At 39.7% G+C, this 21,033-nt stretch overlaps 11 protein-coding genes across 11 annotated transcripts in view; 8 read left to right on the plus strand and 3 right to left on the minus strand.

The window, feature by feature from the left end:
- Positions 1 to 1,566, plus strand: part of V1514DRAFT_213611 (uncharacterized protein) — a 2,234-nt gene extending 668 nt beyond the window's left edge. Inside the window, exon 2 of the mRNA XM_066924703.1 lies at positions 4 to 1,566. Within this exon, the coding sequence (XP_066780874.1) occupies positions 4 to 1,357 (1,354 nt within the window). The 3' untranslated portion in view covers positions 1,358 to 1,566. The remainder of the gene's footprint in view (positions 1 to 3) is intronic.
- A 423-nt stretch (positions 1,567 to 1,989) lies between these two features.
- Positions 1,990 to 3,038, plus strand: V1514DRAFT_286294 (mitochondrial carrier domain-containing protein; the record flags this gene model as incomplete). Its single annotated transcript, XM_066925196.1, has 2 exons — positions 1,990 to 2,193; positions 2,250 to 3,038. 2 exons carry the CDS (start codon positions 1,990 to 1,992, stop codon positions 3,036 to 3,038), a joined length of 993 nt encoding a protein of 330 aa, XP_066780875.1.
- A 76-nt stretch (positions 3,039 to 3,114) lies between these two features.
- V1514DRAFT_354758 (translation initiation factor SUI1) lies at positions 3,115 to 4,002 on the minus strand. Its single transcript, XM_066929604.1, has 3 exons — positions 3,854 to 4,002; positions 3,751 to 3,795; positions 3,115 to 3,690 (listed from the first exon to the last, which is right to left on the minus strand). The coding sequence occupies exons 1-3, from the start codon at positions 3,872 to 3,874 to the stop codon at positions 3,175 to 3,177; spliced, it is 582 nt and encodes a 193-aa protein (XP_066780876.1). The 5' UTR covers positions 3,875 to 4,002; the 3' UTR covers positions 3,115 to 3,174.
- Positions 4,003 to 4,064: 62 nt separating this feature from the next.
- V1514DRAFT_338271 (uncharacterized protein) lies at positions 4,065 to 5,188 on the plus strand. The gene has a single exon (XM_066928808.1). The coding sequence runs from the start codon at positions 4,112 to 4,114 to the stop codon at positions 5,099 to 5,101; it is 990 nt and encodes a 329-aa protein (XP_066780877.1). The 5' UTR covers positions 4,065 to 4,111; the 3' UTR covers positions 5,102 to 5,188.
- Positions 5,189 to 5,327: 139 nt separating this feature from the next.
- V1514DRAFT_338273 (uncharacterized protein) lies at positions 5,328 to 6,287 on the plus strand. The gene is made up of 4 exons (XM_066928809.1): positions 5,328 to 5,452; positions 5,596 to 5,736; positions 5,789 to 5,839; positions 5,905 to 6,287. Exons 1-4 carry the CDS (start codon positions 5,450 to 5,452, stop codon positions 6,202 to 6,204), a joined length of 495 nt encoding a protein of 164 aa, XP_066780878.1. The 5' UTR covers positions 5,328 to 5,449; the 3' UTR covers positions 6,205 to 6,287.
- Positions 6,202 to 6,951, minus strand: V1514DRAFT_312442 (TFIIH subunit TTDA/Tfb5). The gene is made up of 5 exons (XM_066925813.1): positions 6,831 to 6,951; positions 6,713 to 6,784; positions 6,632 to 6,647; positions 6,516 to 6,582; positions 6,202 to 6,449 (listed from the first exon to the last, which is right to left on the minus strand). Exons 2-5 carry the CDS (start codon positions 6,729 to 6,731, stop codon positions 6,321 to 6,323), a joined length of 231 nt encoding a protein of 76 aa, XP_066780879.1. The 5' UTR covers positions 6,732 to 6,784; positions 6,831 to 6,951; the 3' UTR covers positions 6,202 to 6,320.
- On the plus strand, positions 6,831 to 8,890 carry V1514DRAFT_213882 (uncharacterized protein). The gene is made up of 4 exons (XM_066924704.1): positions 6,831 to 7,334; positions 7,396 to 7,457; positions 7,524 to 7,581; positions 7,641 to 8,890. The coding sequence occupies exons 1-4, from the start codon at positions 7,266 to 7,268 to the stop codon at positions 8,772 to 8,774; spliced, it is 1,323 nt and encodes a 440-aa protein (XP_066780880.1). The 5' UTR covers positions 6,831 to 7,265; the 3' UTR covers positions 8,775 to 8,890.
- Positions 8,891 to 9,338: 448 nt separating this feature from the next.
- On the plus strand, positions 9,339 to 11,353 carry V1514DRAFT_338280 (uncharacterized protein; the record flags this gene model as incomplete). Its single annotated transcript, XM_066928810.1, has 3 exons — positions 9,339 to 10,055; positions 10,112 to 10,592; positions 10,653 to 11,353. Coding segments are annotated over exons 1-3 (1,358 nt in total), but the record flags the coding sequence as incomplete, so codon positions are not given.
- A 608-nt stretch (positions 11,354 to 11,961) lies between these two features.
- On the plus strand, positions 11,962 to 13,494 carry V1514DRAFT_338285 (inorganic pyrophosphatase). Its single transcript, XM_066928811.1, has 2 exons — positions 11,962 to 12,235; positions 12,323 to 13,494. Exons 1-2 carry the CDS (start codon positions 12,050 to 12,052, stop codon positions 13,004 to 13,006), a joined length of 870 nt encoding a protein of 289 aa, XP_066780882.1. The 5' UTR covers positions 11,962 to 12,049; the 3' UTR covers positions 13,007 to 13,494.
- V1514DRAFT_338286 (uncharacterized protein) lies at positions 13,117 to 15,035 on the minus strand. The gene has a single exon (XM_066928812.1). The coding sequence runs from the start codon at positions 14,932 to 14,934 to the stop codon at positions 13,294 to 13,296; it is 1,641 nt and encodes a 546-aa protein (XP_066780883.1). The 5' UTR covers positions 14,935 to 15,035; the 3' UTR covers positions 13,117 to 13,293.
- Positions 15,036 to 17,608: 2,573 nt separating this feature from the next.
- On the plus strand, positions 17,609 to 20,684 carry V1514DRAFT_214092 (OPT oligopeptide transporter protein-domain-containing protein). Its single transcript, XM_066924705.1, has 2 exons — positions 17,609 to 17,923; positions 17,978 to 20,684. The coding sequence occupies exon 2, from the start codon at positions 17,983 to 17,985 to the stop codon at positions 20,539 to 20,541; it is 2,559 nt and encodes an 852-aa protein (XP_066780884.1). The 5' UTR covers positions 17,609 to 17,923; positions 17,978 to 17,982; the 3' UTR covers positions 20,542 to 20,684.
- The last annotated feature ends 349 nt before the right edge of the window (positions 20,685 to 21,033 follow it).

Below are 21,033 nucleotides of genomic sequence, written 5' to 3' on the forward strand. Positions count from 1 at the left end.
GCAACAACAACAACAACAACAACAACAACAACAACAACAACAACAACAACAACAACAACAACAACAACAACAACAACAACAACAACAACAACAACAACAAGTACTGCCAGTACCGGCTTTACCGTCACCATCGCAACAGCCGCACATTGCTCACGTCACTAATGCTGAGCCTATTCCTCATTCTCCCAGTGTCGTCCGCGGGTTTTCTCCCTCCGCAATATCTGTGCACTCTGTCCGCTCGGAACTGTTCTTTACTGCACGGTCAAACCCTGCTGCTACTGCTGCTACTCAACTTAACCGGCCCGTGCAATCATCTCAACCGCATGATAAGAAAAAAATGTTTTTTATTGAGTCTTCTCCATCTGAATCGGACGGGTTTGCGGAAAGCATCAGTCCGGCTACTAATACAATTACTACAACTGCTAAGACAAATGGGAATCATTTGAGGTCTTCATTTTTAATTAACGTGCCGCCTGTGAATACGTCTTCTCTATCTACCGAAAAGCATACATCGTTCAAAGACGACGTGGCCACTATTGGATCTGATGAAGACTACGATGATGACATTGACGACGACGACTTGTCTGAATCCGCCATCGATGACGCAGAGTCTGATTGGGAGGATTCACAAGATGAAGATTCGCAATTATCATTCGATCAATCACAATTTTTTGTCCGTGAGGAACGGCCCAAGATCGTATCGAGGCCATCTATGTTGTCGGCATTACTCCATACTGAACCGCGCTTACTGTCTAGCATTAAATCTTCACCTGCCATTTCCTCCGCAGCACATGACAACCAGACATCAAATATTAGTCAATTAATGAACAGCCGGTCTAAGGCACAGGAACACGAAGGTCAGGATCAATTGCGGCCATATCAAGAGTTGCAGTCACAGTCACATCAGCAACAATCACAACCGCAACCGCAACCGCAACCGCTACCTCAATCACGGTCACGGCCACAATCTCCTCCGCATCAACAACAACAGCATCATACACAGCACCACGTGCAGCCACGCCATTCTGAACCAGTGATCGTGCCCAACCCGGGCCCGGCCTCATCTGCATCATCGACATCAAGACCAACACTGTCGCCCAGGTCAACCCGGCGGAATATGCTGGCCACTGAATTATCCGAATCTTTACGTCGAAACCTGTTATGGGAACGTCAACAAAAAAATTCAACATCGCAAGCCGTGCTCAAGCGCAGACACACGTCACATGACGTGGCCAATTTGACCAAATATCCTGACCGGGTGTCTTCTGGTGGTGGTAACGGCGGCGGAGGCAGCAGTTGGTCGGATCGGGTTGAAAATGACAGTACTGAATTCGGATATCATGCTCGTGGTTGGTGAAAACAAAACACGAGTCCTTGTTTCTGTTAAGCAATTTTCGGAGTTTTTGCATTTTTTTGATTACACATGGTCATTGTATTTTAAGAAGGAAAAAGAAAAAACAAGAAGTTTAATATTTAAATATATATTCCATGCATCCGCTAAATACTTATAAAAATTACATTAATCTGCACGATCAGCGGTCAAAACTGATGATCCACATTAACAATGTTTAGTAATCCTAGGGCTTCAGGGTTATCTCATCGTGTATACAATAACGAAGTCGAAACTTTTTTTTTTTTTTTTAAATTGCTTGCCAACAGGATCGACGACATGTTCAATCTGGGGGAGCATTTATATAGTCGCATCCCCCTTTGTTGATTCAATATATTTTTGAAAGTATTCCTGTGGTTTTTTTTTTTAATTAAACAAAATTGTTAGAACTAGCTGGTTTACTGGGGCCAGGGAATACGGGTTACATTATAGAAAGACTAGATACATCAGCGAGCATTTCGTTTTTTTTTTTTTTTTTTTTTTTAATTCAAAAGTTTGTTTTAAATTGGAGGGCTTGGTTTTTTTTTTCAATGACGGAATCGGTTACTACTTCAATAATTGATTCCATTAAGGAAATTTCATTTGGTTCGGTCGCAGGCATGACGGGCAAAATTTTGGAATACCCGTTTGATACGGTGAAGGTTAGATTGCAATCCCAACCGGATGATTTGCCGTTACGGTTTAAAGGACCGATTGATTGTTTCAAGCAAACGTTTCAGAACGAAGGCCTGAAAGGGTTTTTTAGGGGAATTTCATCGCCATTGTTTGGTGCGGCGGCTGAGAACGCGTCGCTTTTCCTAAGCGTGAGTAGTGCAACAATTCGTACATGTATATTGATAGATATCTAACCATGGAGTAGTATCAAACTGCGTTAACGGTCGCGAGGCATGTATGGTATCCGGGATTGCCTCAAGCCGACAAGTTGCCCATGCCGGTCGTGTTGACATGCGGTGCAGCGTCAGGAGCATTCACGTCGTTTATTTTGACTCCGATTGAACTCATCAAGTGTAAGATGCAAGTTCAGAACTTGATCACGTATGACCATACTTCTGCTGCTACTGTTGTCGCAGCTTCAACGACAAGCTCTCCCAGCCTGGTTGCGACGGCACATGAGTCTGCATATGCGGCCGCGACAAGGAGAACAATGCACACGATCACACGGCGGCAGCAGCCACCGGGAGCATTGCGGTTAGTTATTGACGTGTATAAGCAATCTGGAATTTTGGGATTCTGGCGTGGCCAATTGGGCACGTTGTTTCGTGAAACCGGAGGGTCGGCTGCATGGTTTGGGTCGTACGAGTACGTAAGCATGGCCCTGCGCCGGATGCGCAGCAGCAACAACAGCAATAATAATGCGACTGCTGCTTCCGGTAGCAACACGGCAACTGAGTCTATGCTAGCCGGTGCAGTGGCTGGTGTAACGTATAATATTTCATTGTTTCCGGCTGATAGTATCAAGTCCCGAATGCAAACCGAATCGGCAATGTCGTTATCGATAAACAAGGGCTTTTGGCAAGTTGGTAAGGACATGTATCGTGCCGGTGGCATTACCGTGTTGTATCGGGGCTGTTTAATGACCGTGTTAAGGTCCGCACCTTCAAGTGCGATCATATTTTTGACTTATGAACAATTGAAGAAAATGTTTTAGAAAAAAAAAAAAAAACTGGGATGGTTTATTCAAAAAAGGGTGTTGACGGTTAATGGGGCGTGTTTTTTTCTATTTGTTATGGGCTGGGTAATTTAATTAAATATTTTTAAAAAAAAAATGTACACAAATTGATCGTTCAATTACTGCTTGACTTCTTCTTTGGCTTGTCCTCCGTTCGTTCAACCTTGATTCCGTCTAGCCCTTTTTCTTCCAACAATGTAGTTAAGTAATGCTCAACTTCGTCACCAACGTCACCTTGAATCACAATCTCATCCTTGCCTTCCACATTCTTCGTCACGGACGCGCCAGTGGCAAATTTTGATGCAAACGTTTTGGCCAATTTTTTGGCATCAATGCCAAACACGTCCACGCCGCTCACGGCAATCACATGCTTGCGTTTCGATCGTTCGACTCGTTTGACGACAACTTTAGACGAAAGTTTTTTAGCCAATTCTTTCTCAGCTGCTCGTGCTTCCTTTTCTTGAAGTTTTTGGATTTCTCGTTCCACTTTTTCTTGCTTTTCTAATGATAGCTGGCCCTGGGTTGATTTGGCAAGCACTGCATCATCAGAATAAAGTTGATCGAATAAATCTGGATGATTGGTTGATAACCAGGTTTTGCATTTTTGAAATTTGCCACCAAATTCACAGTACTTTAATCATCAGTGGTTAGAACAGGTGCATATGTAATAATGTATTGCACGTTTACATACTTCAGGTGGGAAACTGCAAATTCCGCAGTAAATTACCGATAGCCGCTATAATGATTTGATTAAATTCAAACTAACATAAATGCATACATGCGTAATTACTTACTTGTAGTCCGTCGTCTGCCATTTTTTTTATCGTTCTGGCTAATGAAATCAAATGGAATTTATTGATTTAATAGATCTTGATTTTGGAAAAATTCATTGAGATCAAAAGGCGTTGTGGCGTAAAAGCATATTACTGTGGCGTCATATGTGGCTTGACGCATTGGGGATGAGAGAAAAAAAAAATTGTAGGCGCTGTAAACCTTCTGCAAATTCATATAACGGAGTGAAATTTTGATTTCATTTTATTTTAATTTTAGACATGAGTGAATCTGAACAAAACAAGGTGGTTGAGGAAGTTAGGGAGGAGGTTCCAGTCACGACTGTGAACGAAGAAGTCAGCAAGGAAGAAGTTGTTGAAAAAATTGAAGTCAAGGCTGATGAGCCTGCAGTTGTCGTTGATGCTGCTGCTGATGAAATCAAGGCTGATGAGCCAGTTGTTGTTGATGCTACTGCTGCTGCTGAAGTTAAAGAAGATACAGCAGTTGATGTGAGCCCAGCTGACGTGGCAGCAATTTTAAAACAGGTTGAATTTTACTTCTCTGATCAAAACTTCCCCAAGGACAAATTTTTATGGACCACGGCCAAAAATAACGACGGCTGGGTTCCGATCGACGTGATTGCTTCATTTAAGCGCATGCGTCAATTTCAGCCATTGCAAGCGATTGTGACCGCACTCAGGCAATCCAAGGAATTACTCGAAGTTAATGAGCAAGGCACAAAAGTTCGTCGCCAGTCACCATTAATCGAACCAGCACCGCAGGACAAGCAAGCTGCATTTTTGAGAACCATTTATGCGAAAGGGTTTGATGGCGCGAATGAGACTGAATCAACGCAGACTGAGATTGAAAGATTTTTTGAATCGTTTGGGTTTGAAATTAGGCAGGTCCGGTTGCGAAGGGATAATGAGAAAAAATTCAAGGGATCAGTGTTTGTTGAGTTTGCCAACGTGGATGACGCAAACAAGTTTTTAAGCTTGGATGACAAGCCCAAGTATAACGATGTTGAACTTGAGACGTCGACAAAGAAAGCGTACGTGGATAAGAAGGCGGAAGAGAATAATGGATTTGCTGGGTCGTCTTCATCGTCCAAGTCGAAACGACCATTTGATGCGTTTAGAGAAATTAATCAAAGGAAGAGAAAATCTGAAGATAATGACCAAGGTGAGGAGGACAAGCCCAAAAGGCGGTTTGGTGGTGGCCGAGGAGGTCGTGGAGGCCGTGGAAGAAGACGTGGCAGAGGCCGACGATGAATTTTTTTAATTTTTGTTAGTTTTGTGTATTATAGTGTTTTATTTTTGTTAATTGTTTACATAAATTTTTTTTTATAAAAGGAAAAATGTAAGTTTTGTGTCTTGTCTTGTGATATGATTGCATGGCATGATGATTTACACTGTACGGGGACAATTGCGTACTATAATGTTTTTGGGGTTTTTTGGAAGAAAAAAACATGGACGATTCCATCATACGCAGTTGCGTCAATTTATCAACACGACACAACCAAGTCTGAATCATTATCATTTTAAACCTCTTATTTTGGTTTGTTGTATAAGTTTTTATTTTTGATTAATTAGGCGCGACCAATTAAAAGAACATCACATATGGTAGATTTTTTTTTTTTTTTTTTTTAATTTGATTCTTTTTTTCTTGGCTCCTTCGTACCATTATTTAAAATGGGAACAGATAAGCACAGATGACTTTGATCGTTTTTTTTTGGAATGGAGATTTAACGCGATGATGATTCTAGTTACCGTTATCGTTATTGAATAGTTCTCAGGGCCACCCCATGTTGGTTGAACTAAAGAGCGGCGAGACATTGAACGGCCATTTGTTTAACTGTGATGCATGGATGAACCTGACTTTGAAAGAAGTCGTACAGACTAATGCCGTGAGTAGCATGTGTTGCCAGTGATGTATGAGATTTTAATTCGACGTTATAGGACGGTACAAGGTTTTTCAGGCTTCCGGAAGCTTACGTGCGAGGCAACAACGTGCGTGTTTTATTTTTATGAATGCATTGTGTAATAGTTTTTAGGAATTAATCAATATCAAATAGATCAAATATCTGCGTGTACCGGATGAGGTTTTGGAGATTGTTAGGCAAAAGAATCAACAGCAACGCGAAGAACGGCAACGTAATGGGCTCAATAACGTTGGTGGCGGCGGGAACAGGAATTATAATAACTACAACAACCGTGGATATAACAATAATTACAATAATGCGGCAGGTGGTGGCCAACGAGGAGGGTATAACCGAGGCGGCGGGCGAGGAGGTGGTAATGCTGGCAGAGGAGGACAGTATGGAAGCGCACGTGGAGGCCGAGGCGGGTTTGGCAGCGGGAACGGCAGATATTGAAAGCGAACAAACAGGTTGGGAGGATAATATATATATGTACATTAATTCATTACATGACTTACAAAAAAAAAAAATATTCAAATGGATCCTTGCCTAGCGGGGTTTGAATCAGGGTGTTATTTTTCGGGCGGATTGTTCTCCAGTTCGATCGGGTTAAACGTGTTTTCACTCAGTTGGGCTTCAAGTTCTTGTTTAACAGTTTCGACCTTGTTGTCGCTAATCACGAGATGGTCATCATCTAGATCCTGTAAAAACAATAATGTAAAACGTAAGCAAACCAATTTTGAGAGCAACTGGCCGAGTTGACAAACCTCGATGACAATAGAATTATGGGCTTTTGAATCGATATTAAGAATCAATGACTTGATAGAAGGGTCGCTAAAGGTATTCCATTAGTACCAGGATTTTTATTATTTCAAAATCATACCATTCAACCAAGACGCCTTAATGATTGCATTGATTAGCAATGTGGAACTAAACAAAAACCCAATTACACTAGATTACATACACTTAACAGCGCGAGGCATGGATCACGTCGCTGTCTGTCGCTTTTCGTCCTTCTTGACTTGGGTGGCAGCAACTGGAGTGTATTAATAATGAGTCATTGATGGACATTTACGACGTACACAACTGCACGAGCATTGCAATACATATGCTCATTACATAATCAGAAATAGCTTAAACTATAGTTAACTAATTAGTTAAAAGTGATGCATATATGGCCTGCATTACGTATGAAGTGTGATCTCGAGGGAAAAAAAAGTCACCCCTTCGAGCACTCACGCAACTCGGATGCCCGGTTCCGGATCTTATCTCTGATTCCTGTTCTTCACCGCTCGGCGTTCCCTTTTACTGTTCTTCATCTTTTTTTTGTTTTCCTAGAGCATACTCCGTTTGATAGGAGTGGGGTTTCTTTTCTGTTTGAACTTTGTGCGGATCATTCGGTCTTCCCATTGCGACTTTCCATTAATTAGTGATCTGAGTAATCAGAGTCGGGTTTCCCGGGTTTCGTCCTCTCTCTCTTCTTTTTTTTTTTTTTTTTGGTCCACAAATATCCAGCCATGAAGAACTTTGTCCGAGCGGTGCTATGCATGGCTTCGCTATTACTAACGTCTGTCTTGGCTTCTGCGGTATGTAATGAAAGTTTTATTTTAATACGTTTGGTATTCCGGAGCTAATTTATCGTGGCAGACCATACACTTGTCCGACAAAGTGTCAGAGCGCGGAGAACGATTTATCGTCACCGTGACCAAGTATGCTCTTCTGATGCGTTTTGTTACAAATCGGAATTTATTAATATTTACATTGTGAACTACTAGGGTGGCGGATTTGCAAAATGAACAAGGCAGAATTGCGGCTGAAAAGGCAACTTCAATAGTATGCGTGCTAAACCTAGCGGACCGGGTTTTGGGACATGAGTGGCTAACTTGTTTTAGATGTTTGAGTTTGATCTCAGTTCGCTCGGATCAAGTGATTCCTCTGGCTCACTTGAACCATTAACGGCGAACAAGATCTCAACATACGCCGCGACTGTGTCGCACGATGATCATGTTGATCATGTTGATCATGGCTCTGACTCATCATCACCTAAGATGGTGTCAATATCGCAACAGCTGGCCACGCCGGCAGACAAGTTTTCAGATCCGGACATGTTTAGCCTGGTAATAATTACTGCTGACGTGACGTTGAACGTGTCATCAGTACGAACAGACACGGGGTCAAGGTTGATTGTTGTTTCGGCCCTGGTCCAGTCATGGAAAGGCAATACCGTGCTGCAGCAGGAAGAATTCGATGTCTTGGTTGAACTTTCAGTATCAAATGGGCGGATCTCGTTATTGCCTCAAAACAACAGTCACGAGAACAATATAATTTTGGATCCCGTACCGGAAACCACATCATCATCATCATCATCATTATCGGATTGCCCGAGTGAAAATAAATATTGGTGTGAACTTACTGAACTTGCTCGTGGTGCAAAGCAGACCGCCAAAGCTGTTGCCGATCATTGGGTACTGGCCGGTGAAGCGTTCATGGATTCTGCATCTGATGCGATTAACGCTGCCGTGCTCTTTTATGAACCGCAGTCCACAACGGCAACAGACACTGCAGCGTCGCCTCACAAGAAGAAATCGAAATCAAAATCAAAAACAAAATCATGCAAGAATGGAGGATTAAGTCATAAATGGCATGAATGGAAGAAAGGAGGCAAGGCGCAGAAGCCCGGTAGCAATGGTCATCGTCATCATAGGTATCACGGCGGCGGGTCACGGAACGAGTCCGCAACCAGTATTGCCAATGGGGTTGCGCACACGGTGTTTACGGTTGCCATTCCGTTATTAATTGGTCTGGTTTCAGGGACGGTCGTGGTTTTGATTGCCGTATCGATTGCTGATACATGCATTTCATATATTCATCGTCACTACGTCTCCACAATTGTAATTTCTGAAGATGAATTTCAGGACTTAGCTGCCATGAGACGGGAAAGTATCGAAAAGCGAGGACCGCCTCCAAGTTATGGTAATCCATATCTGGAATCTCAGTCGTCAATGGACATGCACTCTAAAGCATAAGGGATTTACGACTAAAATTCTTTTTTTTTTTTTTTTTTTTTCTTTCTTTATTTTTTAACTTTTGTCTCCCGGTATGGTGTAAATGGTGTTTTTTTTCATTTTTCTTTCTTTTGTTCAAGGTAATGGATATATATATAACTTGTGCTCGTATATTTTGTGCACATGCAGATCATGGCTTCTTATTGATTGCAAAAAGTTGTTCTTTGTAATTAATATTTTTATTGACAAATTTTTATTTTATTTTCTGGTCTAACTTTAATATATTGTGTACATAAATATTTCGTTTTAAATATGTATATCTTTTAAAAAGAAGACCCATCTGTAATAGGAGCCAGCGGGAAATCAATACTCATCTATTTAGACGCCGGAACTTCCGGAGACGAATTAGGAAAAATAAAACTGATTAATTTTTCGGCCCGACTACGACCGAAGCCCGTGTCGGCATGCGCGTGCGGCGTTTACACATTGTGTTACATAATTTATTACATAATTAAGCTGCTTTCGAACAGGCTGCCATTTCGCAATCTGCCTGGGGGGGACGAGAAATAAACAAACTAAATTTTATATAAATTGATTGCATATTGCGAACTACCATACCAAAAAAAAAAAATCGTAGCTATTTCTTAATTTGTCTCTTTTTTTTGATTTGGTTTTTTAATTTGTGTGGCGAGTTAGGAATGGTATTTCTTTCCTAACTTAATTTTTTTTTTTTTTACCAGGGACAGAATATATTATATGACCCAAAATCTAACCTTGAAGCTGAAATCACAATCACAATTACAACGACGACCAATATCAATTTCCAGTTTATTATATATATAAAGTATATATATAATGTCTGTATCTTATTTTGAAGGATCAATCACAGACGCTTCATTGTCCAGCGGAACTGACGATCAAACGTCTGCAAATACGACGCCGACCACGTTGTCACGACGAAGCACGATACTTGACAAAGCCTCACCAATAATGGAATACTCACCTGTTCGGCAAAGTTATCGATGGCAGAATCAGCAGTACCAGCACCAGACACATGGAAATGATGACAATGAGTCGGAGGTGGCGGTCACAAGGTCAAATCTTGCACGGTTGGAACAAGCCATGCATGCATTAGAACGTTCACTGGCAGAGAAAGAGGACAAGGTTAACCTTTTAGAACGATCATGCACGATGCAGGAAGAAGAATTGCAAATCGCGGAAAAAAAAATTGATAATCTTGAATTAGATATACGGGAAATTAAAAGGGAGAATGGACATTTAAAAAAATCTCTTGAAGACGAGGTATGACATACCATGGAGGGTGCTTCTTTATTACCTTACTAATACTTGATTTAAAGAAACTTAACAATACTTTACTGCAGGCAAACCTGTTGAAGATTAATGAAAATATCCCACCGTTAAAAACTGCTATAGTTGATAAGCCATTGCCAAGCCGGTCAACGGAATATTCACAACTTAAACAACAGTATTCTGCACAGTCCTTTTCTGAAGATTTAAAATCAAAATATGAGCATGAAATTTCGAACCTGCGACTTGATTTGGCACAAGTTCATAACAGGTTGTTAAACAATGAAGAATCTCAATCAGCTTCTTTGGCAAAACTTGAAATTTTACTTATTGAAGAACGATCACAAAAAGCTCTTTTGATTAAGCAAATTCATGAATTAGAAGTATTGATTGATAATAAAACCACATTGTCAGAAGCGGCAGCGTCTATTGCTGATAGTGAACAATCTGACAAGACTGAGCTCGATCATAAAGGTATGTCAACCCTGGCAGAGGAAATTTTGGCATCTCGATATAAAGATACTGGCAATGGTAAGTAAAATTTTACGCTTTCTAGTGCATGATTGTGTTAGCTAATGCTTTTTTTCACAGTTAATCTTGAAAAAGAAAACAAAGAATTAAAAGATAAAAATCTGGCCATGGCGGCGTACATCGAAAATATTGTACAAAAGTTATTAAGCAACAAAAATTTGGAACATATTTTGGAATCAAACTTAAGCGGATCATCCAATGCTGCCAAGACTAATGAACGCCGCAAAAAAGCAAAGCCGATTGGCATTGGTATTACGATCAATGCTGATACAAATTCATCAATTCTTTACCCAAACATTCGAAGTCCGAATCCGATTGGTTACCCTTCTTTTTCTGGCGGCAACGACGGCGGAGTCGGCGACCCGTCATCCCCAATTGTTGCGTACCGCAGGGCATCGTCCAATGGTCAGAAATCACTTATTCCGTTAAAATTATCTGATAAGTCACCGAATTTGGCACATGGTGACAGTTTTTTTGGTGCCAGCCCTAAAAGTAATAATTCTTCGCCGAATATACGGTCGCCGAATTTGTCAGGTAATGAGCATGCCACGGCGAAGACTGACAAATGGCTGGGCATTTTTTAACATTTTAAAGAATTATTTTACCAAAATGATTATAATTAGCATTGTATTTTTATTGGCTGGTGAAAAAAATAAAGAATTGGGAAGGGGAGTCTTTTGGGGTTTATGTATTATTATTTATAATGTGTACTTGTTTTTTTTATAGTAAATGATGCAAAGTTATTTCTCGAGTTTAGCTTATCTTTTGGATGGTTGATTATTGCATCGTCTTTGATTTTATTAAACAAGGACCAATCGGTCGGGGTCGGGGTCGTTCCTGTAAGACTGATTGGCTCAACACCATTCAAAGAAACAGGAATTAACGGCGTCAGTCTGACCAGATTCACATGTCGCGATATTGAGAGTCAAAGTACTATCTGGCTTGCGTTTCAATGCGCGGTGGTGTAAACTCGGAGCGTGGTTTAAATATTCAGTATATTTTAATATTGTTTCCATTATACATTTAATTGGCTGTTGATTGTATCCGCTCCTCCGCATTAACTATAAAATAGTAATTTCGGTCCAGAAAGCAACAATCAACAACGACCAATTCTCATAGCCCACAACTTGTGACGCAATAATGAGCAATTAGTAAAAAAATAATTACATCTCTTCAAGATTGCCATAATATAGTGTAATTTCGTTTTATAATATAAATGAAACAAAAGTCTGACAAAGTCTTTCAATAAATGCATAAATCTCGCGTACAATATGGCTTTAATGCGCGAAAATTCGGACAACGTTCAACTATGTAAAAAAAAACCCTTGACTTTGTTTCGCTATTGTTTTTTTTTTCTTTTCAATTGGATGCGGATCTCGGCTTGCCAGCTATTACTTCATTCTTCTCGCAATTTATCATCGTCAATTAGACATTCAATCAATTTTAAACGATTTATAATGTCTGCACCTGCTTACACTGTTCGCAAGGTTGGCGCTGCCAATACTTTAGAGCACCGTCTCTTTATTGAGAAGGACGGCGTCCCGGTTTCGCCATTCCATGACATTCCTTTGTATGCTAATGAGCAGCAGACTGTTGTCAACATGATTGTTGAAGTCCCAAGATGGACTAATGCCAAGCTTGAAGTATGTCTTGTCATTGTTTTTTTTAATGAATTGCTTGCAATGCCAATTAAAGAAAAAAAAACATCCTAAAGTGCTAATCGATTATAGATTACTAAGGAGGAGACCCTCAATCCTATCAAGCAAGATGTCAAGAAGGGAAAGCTTAGATACGTCCGCAATTGCTTCCCGCATCATGGGTATATTTGGAATTACGGTGCCATTCCTCAAACTTGGGAAGATCCTAATGTTGAACATCCCGACACGTTGGCAGCCGGCGATAACGACCCACTTGACGTGTGCGAGATTGGGTGGCAGGTTTCATACCCTGGTGAGGTTAAACAGGTTAAGGTGTTGGGTGTGATGGCCCTTCTTGACGAGGGCGAGACCGACTGGAAAATCATTGCCATTGACGTGCGTGACCCGCTCGCGCCTAAGCTGAACGACATTGAAGATGTCGAGACCTATTTACCTGGACTTTTGCGTGCCACCAACGAATGGTTTAGAATTTACAAGATGCCTGATGGAAAACCAGAAAACCACTTTGCGTTCTCGGGTGAAGTTAGAAATAAAAAATATGCCAACGAGGTGATTAAGGAGACCGCTGAGGCATGGAAGAAGTTGATTTCTGGCAAAACTGAACCTAAGGGAATTTCGCTTGTTAATGTCACCTTGAAGGATACTGCTGACTACAAGGTTGCGTCTGAGGTCGAGGTTCCTGCTGCTGATAACCTCGCGGATCTTCCTGTTGATTCTTCCATTGATAAGTGGTTTTTCCTTGCCGGCAGCAACTAAAGTTATTTGACAACCAGGTAAACTATTTTGGTATTTTTTTTGTTTAAGATTTATTGCGCAAGAAATATAATTTATATAATCAACAGTATTTATGCCAAGTCTGTGTTGGAATATGCATAACTTTTTTTAAACTATTACTTTCATAATTTTATATTGTCTTATAGACGACAACTACACACAGACTTTCAAAATAACTTCAAAAGATTCAGAACTTGTACTACATACTCCTCCTACTCCTACTCAGATTTCAAGGCCCTCACGAACTTCAATAAAAAATATTATGCTCATTAAGAGCCGTGGCGACGTGTTCTATAAGCAATATTCGCAATCGCTTCGTCAATTTGTTTTCTTCCCTCATCACTTCTCCATACCTCATGAGGCGCGTCAATAATTTGCCATTCAGTGTTAACATCTGTTAATTGTGTAAGATCTCGTTGATACTCTGACCATCCTTCAACATTTCGAATCATATCTTGTGATGTCAAGACCGCAACAGGAATGTTTCGCGGCAAAATCTCCCGCGCGGCAATAATTTCATTTTTGGTAAACGATCGAGCAGCTACTTGCTCCTGAAATTTGGCCAAATTGTATTTGTCAATTTCAGATTGAGCTCCTCCATAGATTCGATCGACTGAAGTTCGGCCTCGGAAAATCCACATGATCTGTTTATCAATTCCAAGTGGAGAGATTAAGCCATGTAAAAAATACCCAAAACCGCGGCCACTGCTTCCGATACGCTGAACAAAATAATTTTCTTGAAATCCATCAATTATTACCAAGCCATCAACCTGGGAAGAATGGCGTGCGGCAAAAATTCTTGAATATATCGCCCCCTCACCATGTGAAACTAAAATCCAAGGCCCCAACTCACCTTGCACGCTCAACGCATTGCTTAGGGCATCGATAGACATGCCAGCTGATAATGGTGATTGTCCATTATCCGAAAATGCTTTGCCAGGTCTATCCCAATAACAGTATCGCATGCCATAAATTGAAGACTTCTCGTCATCAATTGAGTATGCAGTCCATTCTTGGGCAAAAACTTCGGCTGATGTCACGCCTGGTTCCAGCAAAATCGTTGGATCTTCGGAATCATCTGCCGGACGGGAGCAGTATAAATGAACTCTATATGCTCCGTCTTGAACCGTAACCAAATCACCCGATGGAGCAACTCTTGAATCATAAGCATCCACGATAATTGAAAGTGTTGTAAAAAAAACTAAAACTAATAAAATAATAAAAAGAATAAGTGTCCACATAACAGAACACCATTGCTTCCATGATCTTCTTGCTTGAATTTCATCGGCTCGTCGGCCAATAATACGTTCTTCTTGTCCTCTTGCAGCGCGATCAACAAGAATAGATGACACGAACACCCAAAATGCCGAAAAAATAACCCACAGTAATGCCAAGATTCCAAAAGCGCTAACAATATTATTTCTTAATCTGGTAACTGACAGTGATAAAATCAGGTTCAACGTAAGAAAACCGACCATTATGATGGACACGATGCGCGAAGACTTTGATGGTAAGTTGAAAGCTGTCAAGGAAATGCCAAAGTTTGCACCCGAAATTAAAAAAAATAAAAAAACAGCAAAATTAGAACCTCTTGTTGTCATTGAAGGAATGCTGAAAAAGAGAGAAATCAACAAAAGCGTTGACACAAATCCTGAAAATAACAAAAATAAAACGGTAATCCGTCTAAGCGATCTGACAACAAACAAATTGTAAGGATCCACAGCTGGATCCTCTGCCGAAATTAATAAGCGTGTTTGCTCGTCAGGCTCTGGAGAGATAGCCCTATATGTGCCTGGCTTATGCCTATCTGAACTACGCTCATGCAGACTGTGCGCTGTACCGTCATCTTCTTGAAGAGGAGAGTGGCTATGATAAGCCGTTGAAGATCCATCATCAGTAGAACTTGCCATGATTAATTAAACCTTGCAAGATTCAATTTTTCGATAGTATAATAAGCAATTAAACGACACAAATGGACATTATTTATGGAGAATCAGAATCAGGGCGTTTTTGTTTTTGTTTTTGACTGCTCCAACTTTAGACTGACGTCATTCGTGTTTGTCGATCGTCAGGTTTCAGGGGTTCTATGTTTAAATCATTATTAGTAACGGTATAACTAGTAACTATCACGTGTCCGAGTTTAAGCGAATTACGTAATTCGATATCGTAGACAAAGAACCTGAACACATTATTAAACAAATCAACGGAGTTAAGTTGAAGTTAAATGTATTGCTGAATCAATAATTTAACAAATGCATTAAAATTTTGGGAAGTTTAACAATCATTCGAAAACCTATTTTGTATTCCGCACAGGTAGTAAACATGCATAAGTACCACTAATTTCTGTGGGGTCGGACGATGAAAATAACGCAACAGGAGAACGAGCCTCGACGAACCGCTCATAATCAAACCATAAACAATAAAGCTAGTGAAGACAAAACCGCAATGGCGTCGTCGGGATTTATAAATGTAAGGCTTACAGTCCTCTTGTTTCATGAGACAATATACCTTTAAACCCAAGTCTTTCAGAGCTGAAAAGGTCTTTTCAAAGTTTATATCTCAGCTCATATGCCTATATTAAAACCAACTTTGGCACGAACTATAGTTTATTTCTTGTTCAGGTAAGATATCATTCATTCTAGGGTATTGATACATGCAACTATTTATGACCTTGGCAATACCACATGCAAGCCATTCACTAATATCGGTGTTGGATTTGCGGCATTTATTAGTAGGTTGGAGTAGCTTGTAATATGAAAAAAGGCAAGCTAGTAGAGACTATCTTCTTCTGCAAAGCCAACGTAAAAAGTACGTACCTTACATCGTTGAAGAGCTTCTAAACATTTTCTGAACTTACAACCATAAAGCGTATCTTGAACGAAGCTTTCATTGCAATATCAGAGGTATGGTCATATGAACCAAAAAAATACTCTCAGAGATATATCTGATCGTTAGGTCATCATCATCCACAATATCAACACTTGCAAAAAAAAATCATACAGAGTGGCGTACGGATGTATTTAAAAAATAAACAAAAAAAATCGCCATGAAATTGTCGTTCCACGGTAATATACGGCAGATAAAGCGAGGCTGCTGTGCCAAAACATCGTGAGTTCAAAAAAAAAAAAATCGTTAGCCCGGAGCCAAACCGGTTGATAAAAACGCAACATTTCTACGCATAAAGTATTCGAGCGGAAATCTGCTAGCTCATCAAATCTAACTGTCTCTAAACACAGATATAACTGAATTGCGCAAATATGCCTGAGATCATGAAATGAAAACCGCTTGGAGATGGATGTAACAATGTGCTAATAAACCAACAATGTTGCTAAAAAACCCATAACAGCGTGACAAACTAAAAAAAAATTATCCCAATTAAAAGTTGATACAATTGTCTTTTGCCATTACACAGTGGCAAGTTACAGCTACAAATAGTAGGAGTTGTTTTAAAGGCAGTCTTAGCGGCAGTGTGACCAGATGATGTATGCCGCTCTGGCCATTCTAAATCAATGAAGCTTTACGTTTGGAAACTCGATTATGTGAGTGAAAAGTGTCAACTACTGTCACTCCTTTGCGCTTGCTATGCCGATATATATACAAGTATACAAATATAAAGTATGTTATCGAAAAAAAACTTTCTGAAAAAAGGTTGGTTTTCTCACATGAAGCATGCGTGAATACGAACAAGTCTGGAATTTTGTGCTATATTTTTCAGGGTGCTGCATATCGCTTAATGGCGTCCCTTATTGCAATAAAGTAGAAATTAATAATAAAAATTAAAATCATGATCAACAATGTGAAAGCCCATTTCAAATGTCACTGTTGACCTTTAAGCGGGCATCACCTTGCCGTTCGCAATCGATGTAATTCTGAAACGCAATTGGATGGATGTAAGCGCAAGTCGGTTAAATGCACTCAACACACATATAAAATTGAATTGTAAATTACACAATTAAAATTGGATGGCGAGTGAGTTCTCAGTTCTGGCCAAGAAATTGATCAAGAAAATAAAAAAAAAGACTTATGTAGTGTATGAAGACGAAGACTTTAAAATGCTTAAGCTGTTTAATAAGGTTTAACCAAGCCAAGACTGGTCTCCGATATGTCCGGCATGCCAAGGTTTCGGCATCTATCTTTGAGCGACTTTGGTACGATGAAATAGAATTTAACGCCAGTTGTTTCATACCTGAATGAAAATTTTTCATATACATAATAACTTTGGTCTGAATGTCACTCAAACTCCACAAGAATGTCACTCTCGCGTATACAGGTATATATTGGTACACTGATTGTATTATAAGCCCCAATGGTTTGGTTTACCAATCATTGAATTTTCATCAACCCCCCCATCCCCTCTCCCCCCTTCGACGGTAATATCTAATTATTCAAAATTTGGGTATATATATTCAGTTCTTGTTTAGTAGGTGTCAGGGTAAGGGACAATTAGAATAAAAAATACGGTTTAAGAACAATAACGGTAAATAGCGGCATATATATGTATGTACATGCACGTATACTACCGCGAAACTTGCAAATTAACCCGCTTGCAGAGTAGTTTAAGCTTCTTAACTTCTTGTATATGAGCCGCGCTCGGAGTTCATTATGGTATTTGTGTAGGTATTATACCCCGACCCGACACAACAATATAATTACTACAAACAAATACGACGGCTAAGTCAATTTTCCCATTCCAATTTCTATGATGATCGCGTCATTTTTCGCAATATATTTTCTTTTCATTTTGGCTTTCAATATGAATACATATATTTGTGGGGTCGACCACCACTTTATTGTGGCCTCAATGGCCTTGTTTCATCTCTAGAACTCTATTACTTCCTGAAACTGGCCGATAAAGAGAAAATATAGAAAGCAATTGAGCAACATAATAGCTCTGAAAAGGTAAAATTATTGTTTATACTTTCAATTAGTATACGTTAACTGACAAGGCGTTAGTTAGAATGACCGACACCGATCTTGCTTCAACTAGCTCACTTGAGCCGGAAAAAAAGTCAGTAGTTCAACAAAATGTTCACAACATTGATCTAGAGGATCATAGAAGAATTCTGGAAGATTTGGATAGTCAACGTGCCGAAGAAATATTGGGCCAGGCTCAAAATGTAGATTTCGTTTTGGAGAAGATTAATACAATTTCTGTTGAGGAATCTCTAGAAATATTGAGAGGTGCAATCTTGTATCATGAGGACGATCCTAATTTTCCTAATACAACCATGGAAAAAATTACGGCCCTGGTTGAGGCTAGTTCTGACGAAGAGAAGCATGATTTTTATGATTATGATTTAAAGTTTCAAGCTGTTTTGATTGGATATATTTCTCCTTATCCTGAAGTACGGTCCATTGTTGATGCTACGGATGACCCAACTATTCCGGTTGAAACTTTGAGAGTATATTTTTTGGGACTAATTTACATCATTGTGGTTTGCGGCGTTGATCAATTTTTTACTACTCGCCAGCCTCATATTTCAATTTCGGCAGCAATCGTTCAAATTCTTATTTACCCTAGTGGTAAACTCCTTGCTGCAACTTTACCTGACTGGGGTTTTACTATCCGCGGCACTCGTCATTCGATAAATCCTGGCCCATGGACATTTAAAGAGCAGATGCTCTCTTATATTATGATGGGGGGAAGTCTTGGTTCAACAAATGTGAGCTCAAACCTGATCCCTGTTTTGCATCTTAACATTTTTTACGGTTATAAATGGGCCACAGTTGGCTTCCAATTTTTAATGCAATTTTCTACGCAGTTAATTGGAATGGGATTGGCTGGAACCATGCGGCGTTTTGCCGTTTACCCAGTACGTTGTCTGTGGCCCACAAACCTGGCTGGCATTGCTTTGAATCGAGCACTACTAAAATCTGAAAAACGGACAGTAATCCATGGATGGTCTATCTCTCGTTACTGGTTTTTCTGGGTAGTGTTTGCAATCTCGTTTTTCTATTATTGGATTCCAGGATATTTGTTCACAGCCCTGAGCACATTTAATTGGATAAACTGGATTGCGCCAAACAATTTCAATCTTGCGGTTATCAGTGGTAGTAACTTGGGCTTAGGATTCAACCCGATTACTACATTTGACTGGAGTGTAATTAATAGTGGTTTTGGCCCGTTGACAGCTCCTTTTTATACTGTTGTTAATCGATATGCTGGTTATTTTCTTAGTTCCTTTGCGGTTATCGGCATGTATTGGTCAAATTATAAGTACACTGCATATATGCCAATTAATTCCAACACTTTGATGACAAATACTGGTGCGGCATATAACGTGCAAAAGGTAATAACAGATGGATTGCTAGATGAAAAGAAATATCAAAAATATTCGCCTCCATACTATTCTGCGGGTTCATTATTAAACACTGGGGCAAATTATTTTTTTCATACGATCGCCGTGACTGCTATTTTTATGAAAGAATGGAAAGTTTTATATCAGTGTTTTAAAGATGTTATTCAAGATTTTAGAGAACCATCGCGATCAAATTATAGTCGATTTCATGACACGCATTCGAGAATGATGTCCAAGTACAAAGAGGTTCCTGATTGGTGGTTTTATTTTGTACTTGTTGGTGGATTTGCTCTCACTGTCGCTGCTGTCGCAGGGTATCCTACACAAACTAAAGTCCCTGCAATTCTTATTTCTTATGGAGTTACTATTGTCTGCTTGATTCCTATTGTTTTGTTGGCGTCAATTGCTGGCGTTGGTTTTGGTACAGCAGCGTACACTGATATTATTTCAGGGTATATTTGGCCAGGAAATGGATCGTCCATGATGATTATGAGGATTACTGCCAACGCCATGGATAGCACGGCATCTAATTACGTTGGGAATCAGAAAGAAGCTCATTATGCTAAGATTCCTCCTAGATCTATTTTCAGGGTACAACTTTTTGGAACTATATTACAATGTTTAGTTACAATTGGTGTTCTGAACTGGCAGATGGCTAATATCAAAGATCTTTGCACAACTACACAACCTCAGAAATTTAAGTGTGCAGGCGAGCATTCATTTTATAACACGTCAATTGCATGGGGTGTGATTGGACCGAGACGCATGTTCGGTGATCTTTATCCAATTCTTAAATATTGTTTTTTGATGGGATTTTTGGTAGCCATTCCTTTGCACTTCATTCAAAGAAGGTTTCACAAACAACTGAGACATTTTAATCCTGTGCTTATTGTTGCTGGTATGAGCAATTGGGCACCTTACAATCTTTCTTACTTTACACCCGGACTTTACATGTCAATTGCATTTATGTACATCATTAAAAATCGGTATCTGGCTTGGTGGGAAAAATATAACTATATTCTTCACTCGGGTCTTACATCAGGAGTTGCTTTTGGGGCATTGCTTGTGTTTTTTACATTGCAATACAATGGTGTTAAGCTTAGCTGGTGGGGAAATAGGGTTACAAATACGGGTATTGATGGAGGTGTTGGACGACAAACATTGCTTCCACTGCCGGAAAAAGGTTACTTTGGTGTGGGCCCTGGACACTACCCCTGATATTAACATTTTTTTATAATTTGTTTTTCACTTCTCCTGTATAGTAGATTGTATGTGAACGTTGAATAATAAATTGTAATGGTGCAATATGAACGAGATGGTATTTATAAAAATCTAATTGAATAAATATAATTACAATCTAACCAGACCTAACAGTGTAATCAAGGTTACCTAACAGTGTAGTCAAGGTTGCCGTGCCAGTTAGTTACGGGGCACGCGGGGTAAGGGCGTAATTTTGTTAAAAAAAATTAGGGCACTTTCAAAAGTTGTGTTTCATTTCTGCGTTGCATGTAGGGGCACTAAAGTGCCCCTACACTATTAGAGCATTAGAGCATTAGAATCAGAGTATTGCATTCCATCCATCTGATGATTATGTACTTGATTACACATAAGTAAGATTTTTTTCATTTTCAAAATTTTTTAGTTTCATTTTCCACTTTGGTTTTTTTACTTTGCTGAAATTTTTTTTAATTTCTAATTGCAATTTTTTGT

Source organism: Lipomyces japonicus, assembly GCF_038497905.1.
Source record: "Lipomyces japonicus strain CBS 7319 unplaced genomic scaffold V1514scaffold_72, whole genome shotgun sequence".
Taxonomy (NCBI): domain Eukaryota; kingdom Fungi; phylum Ascomycota; class Lipomycetes; order Lipomycetales; family Lipomycetaceae; genus Lipomyces; species Lipomyces japonicus.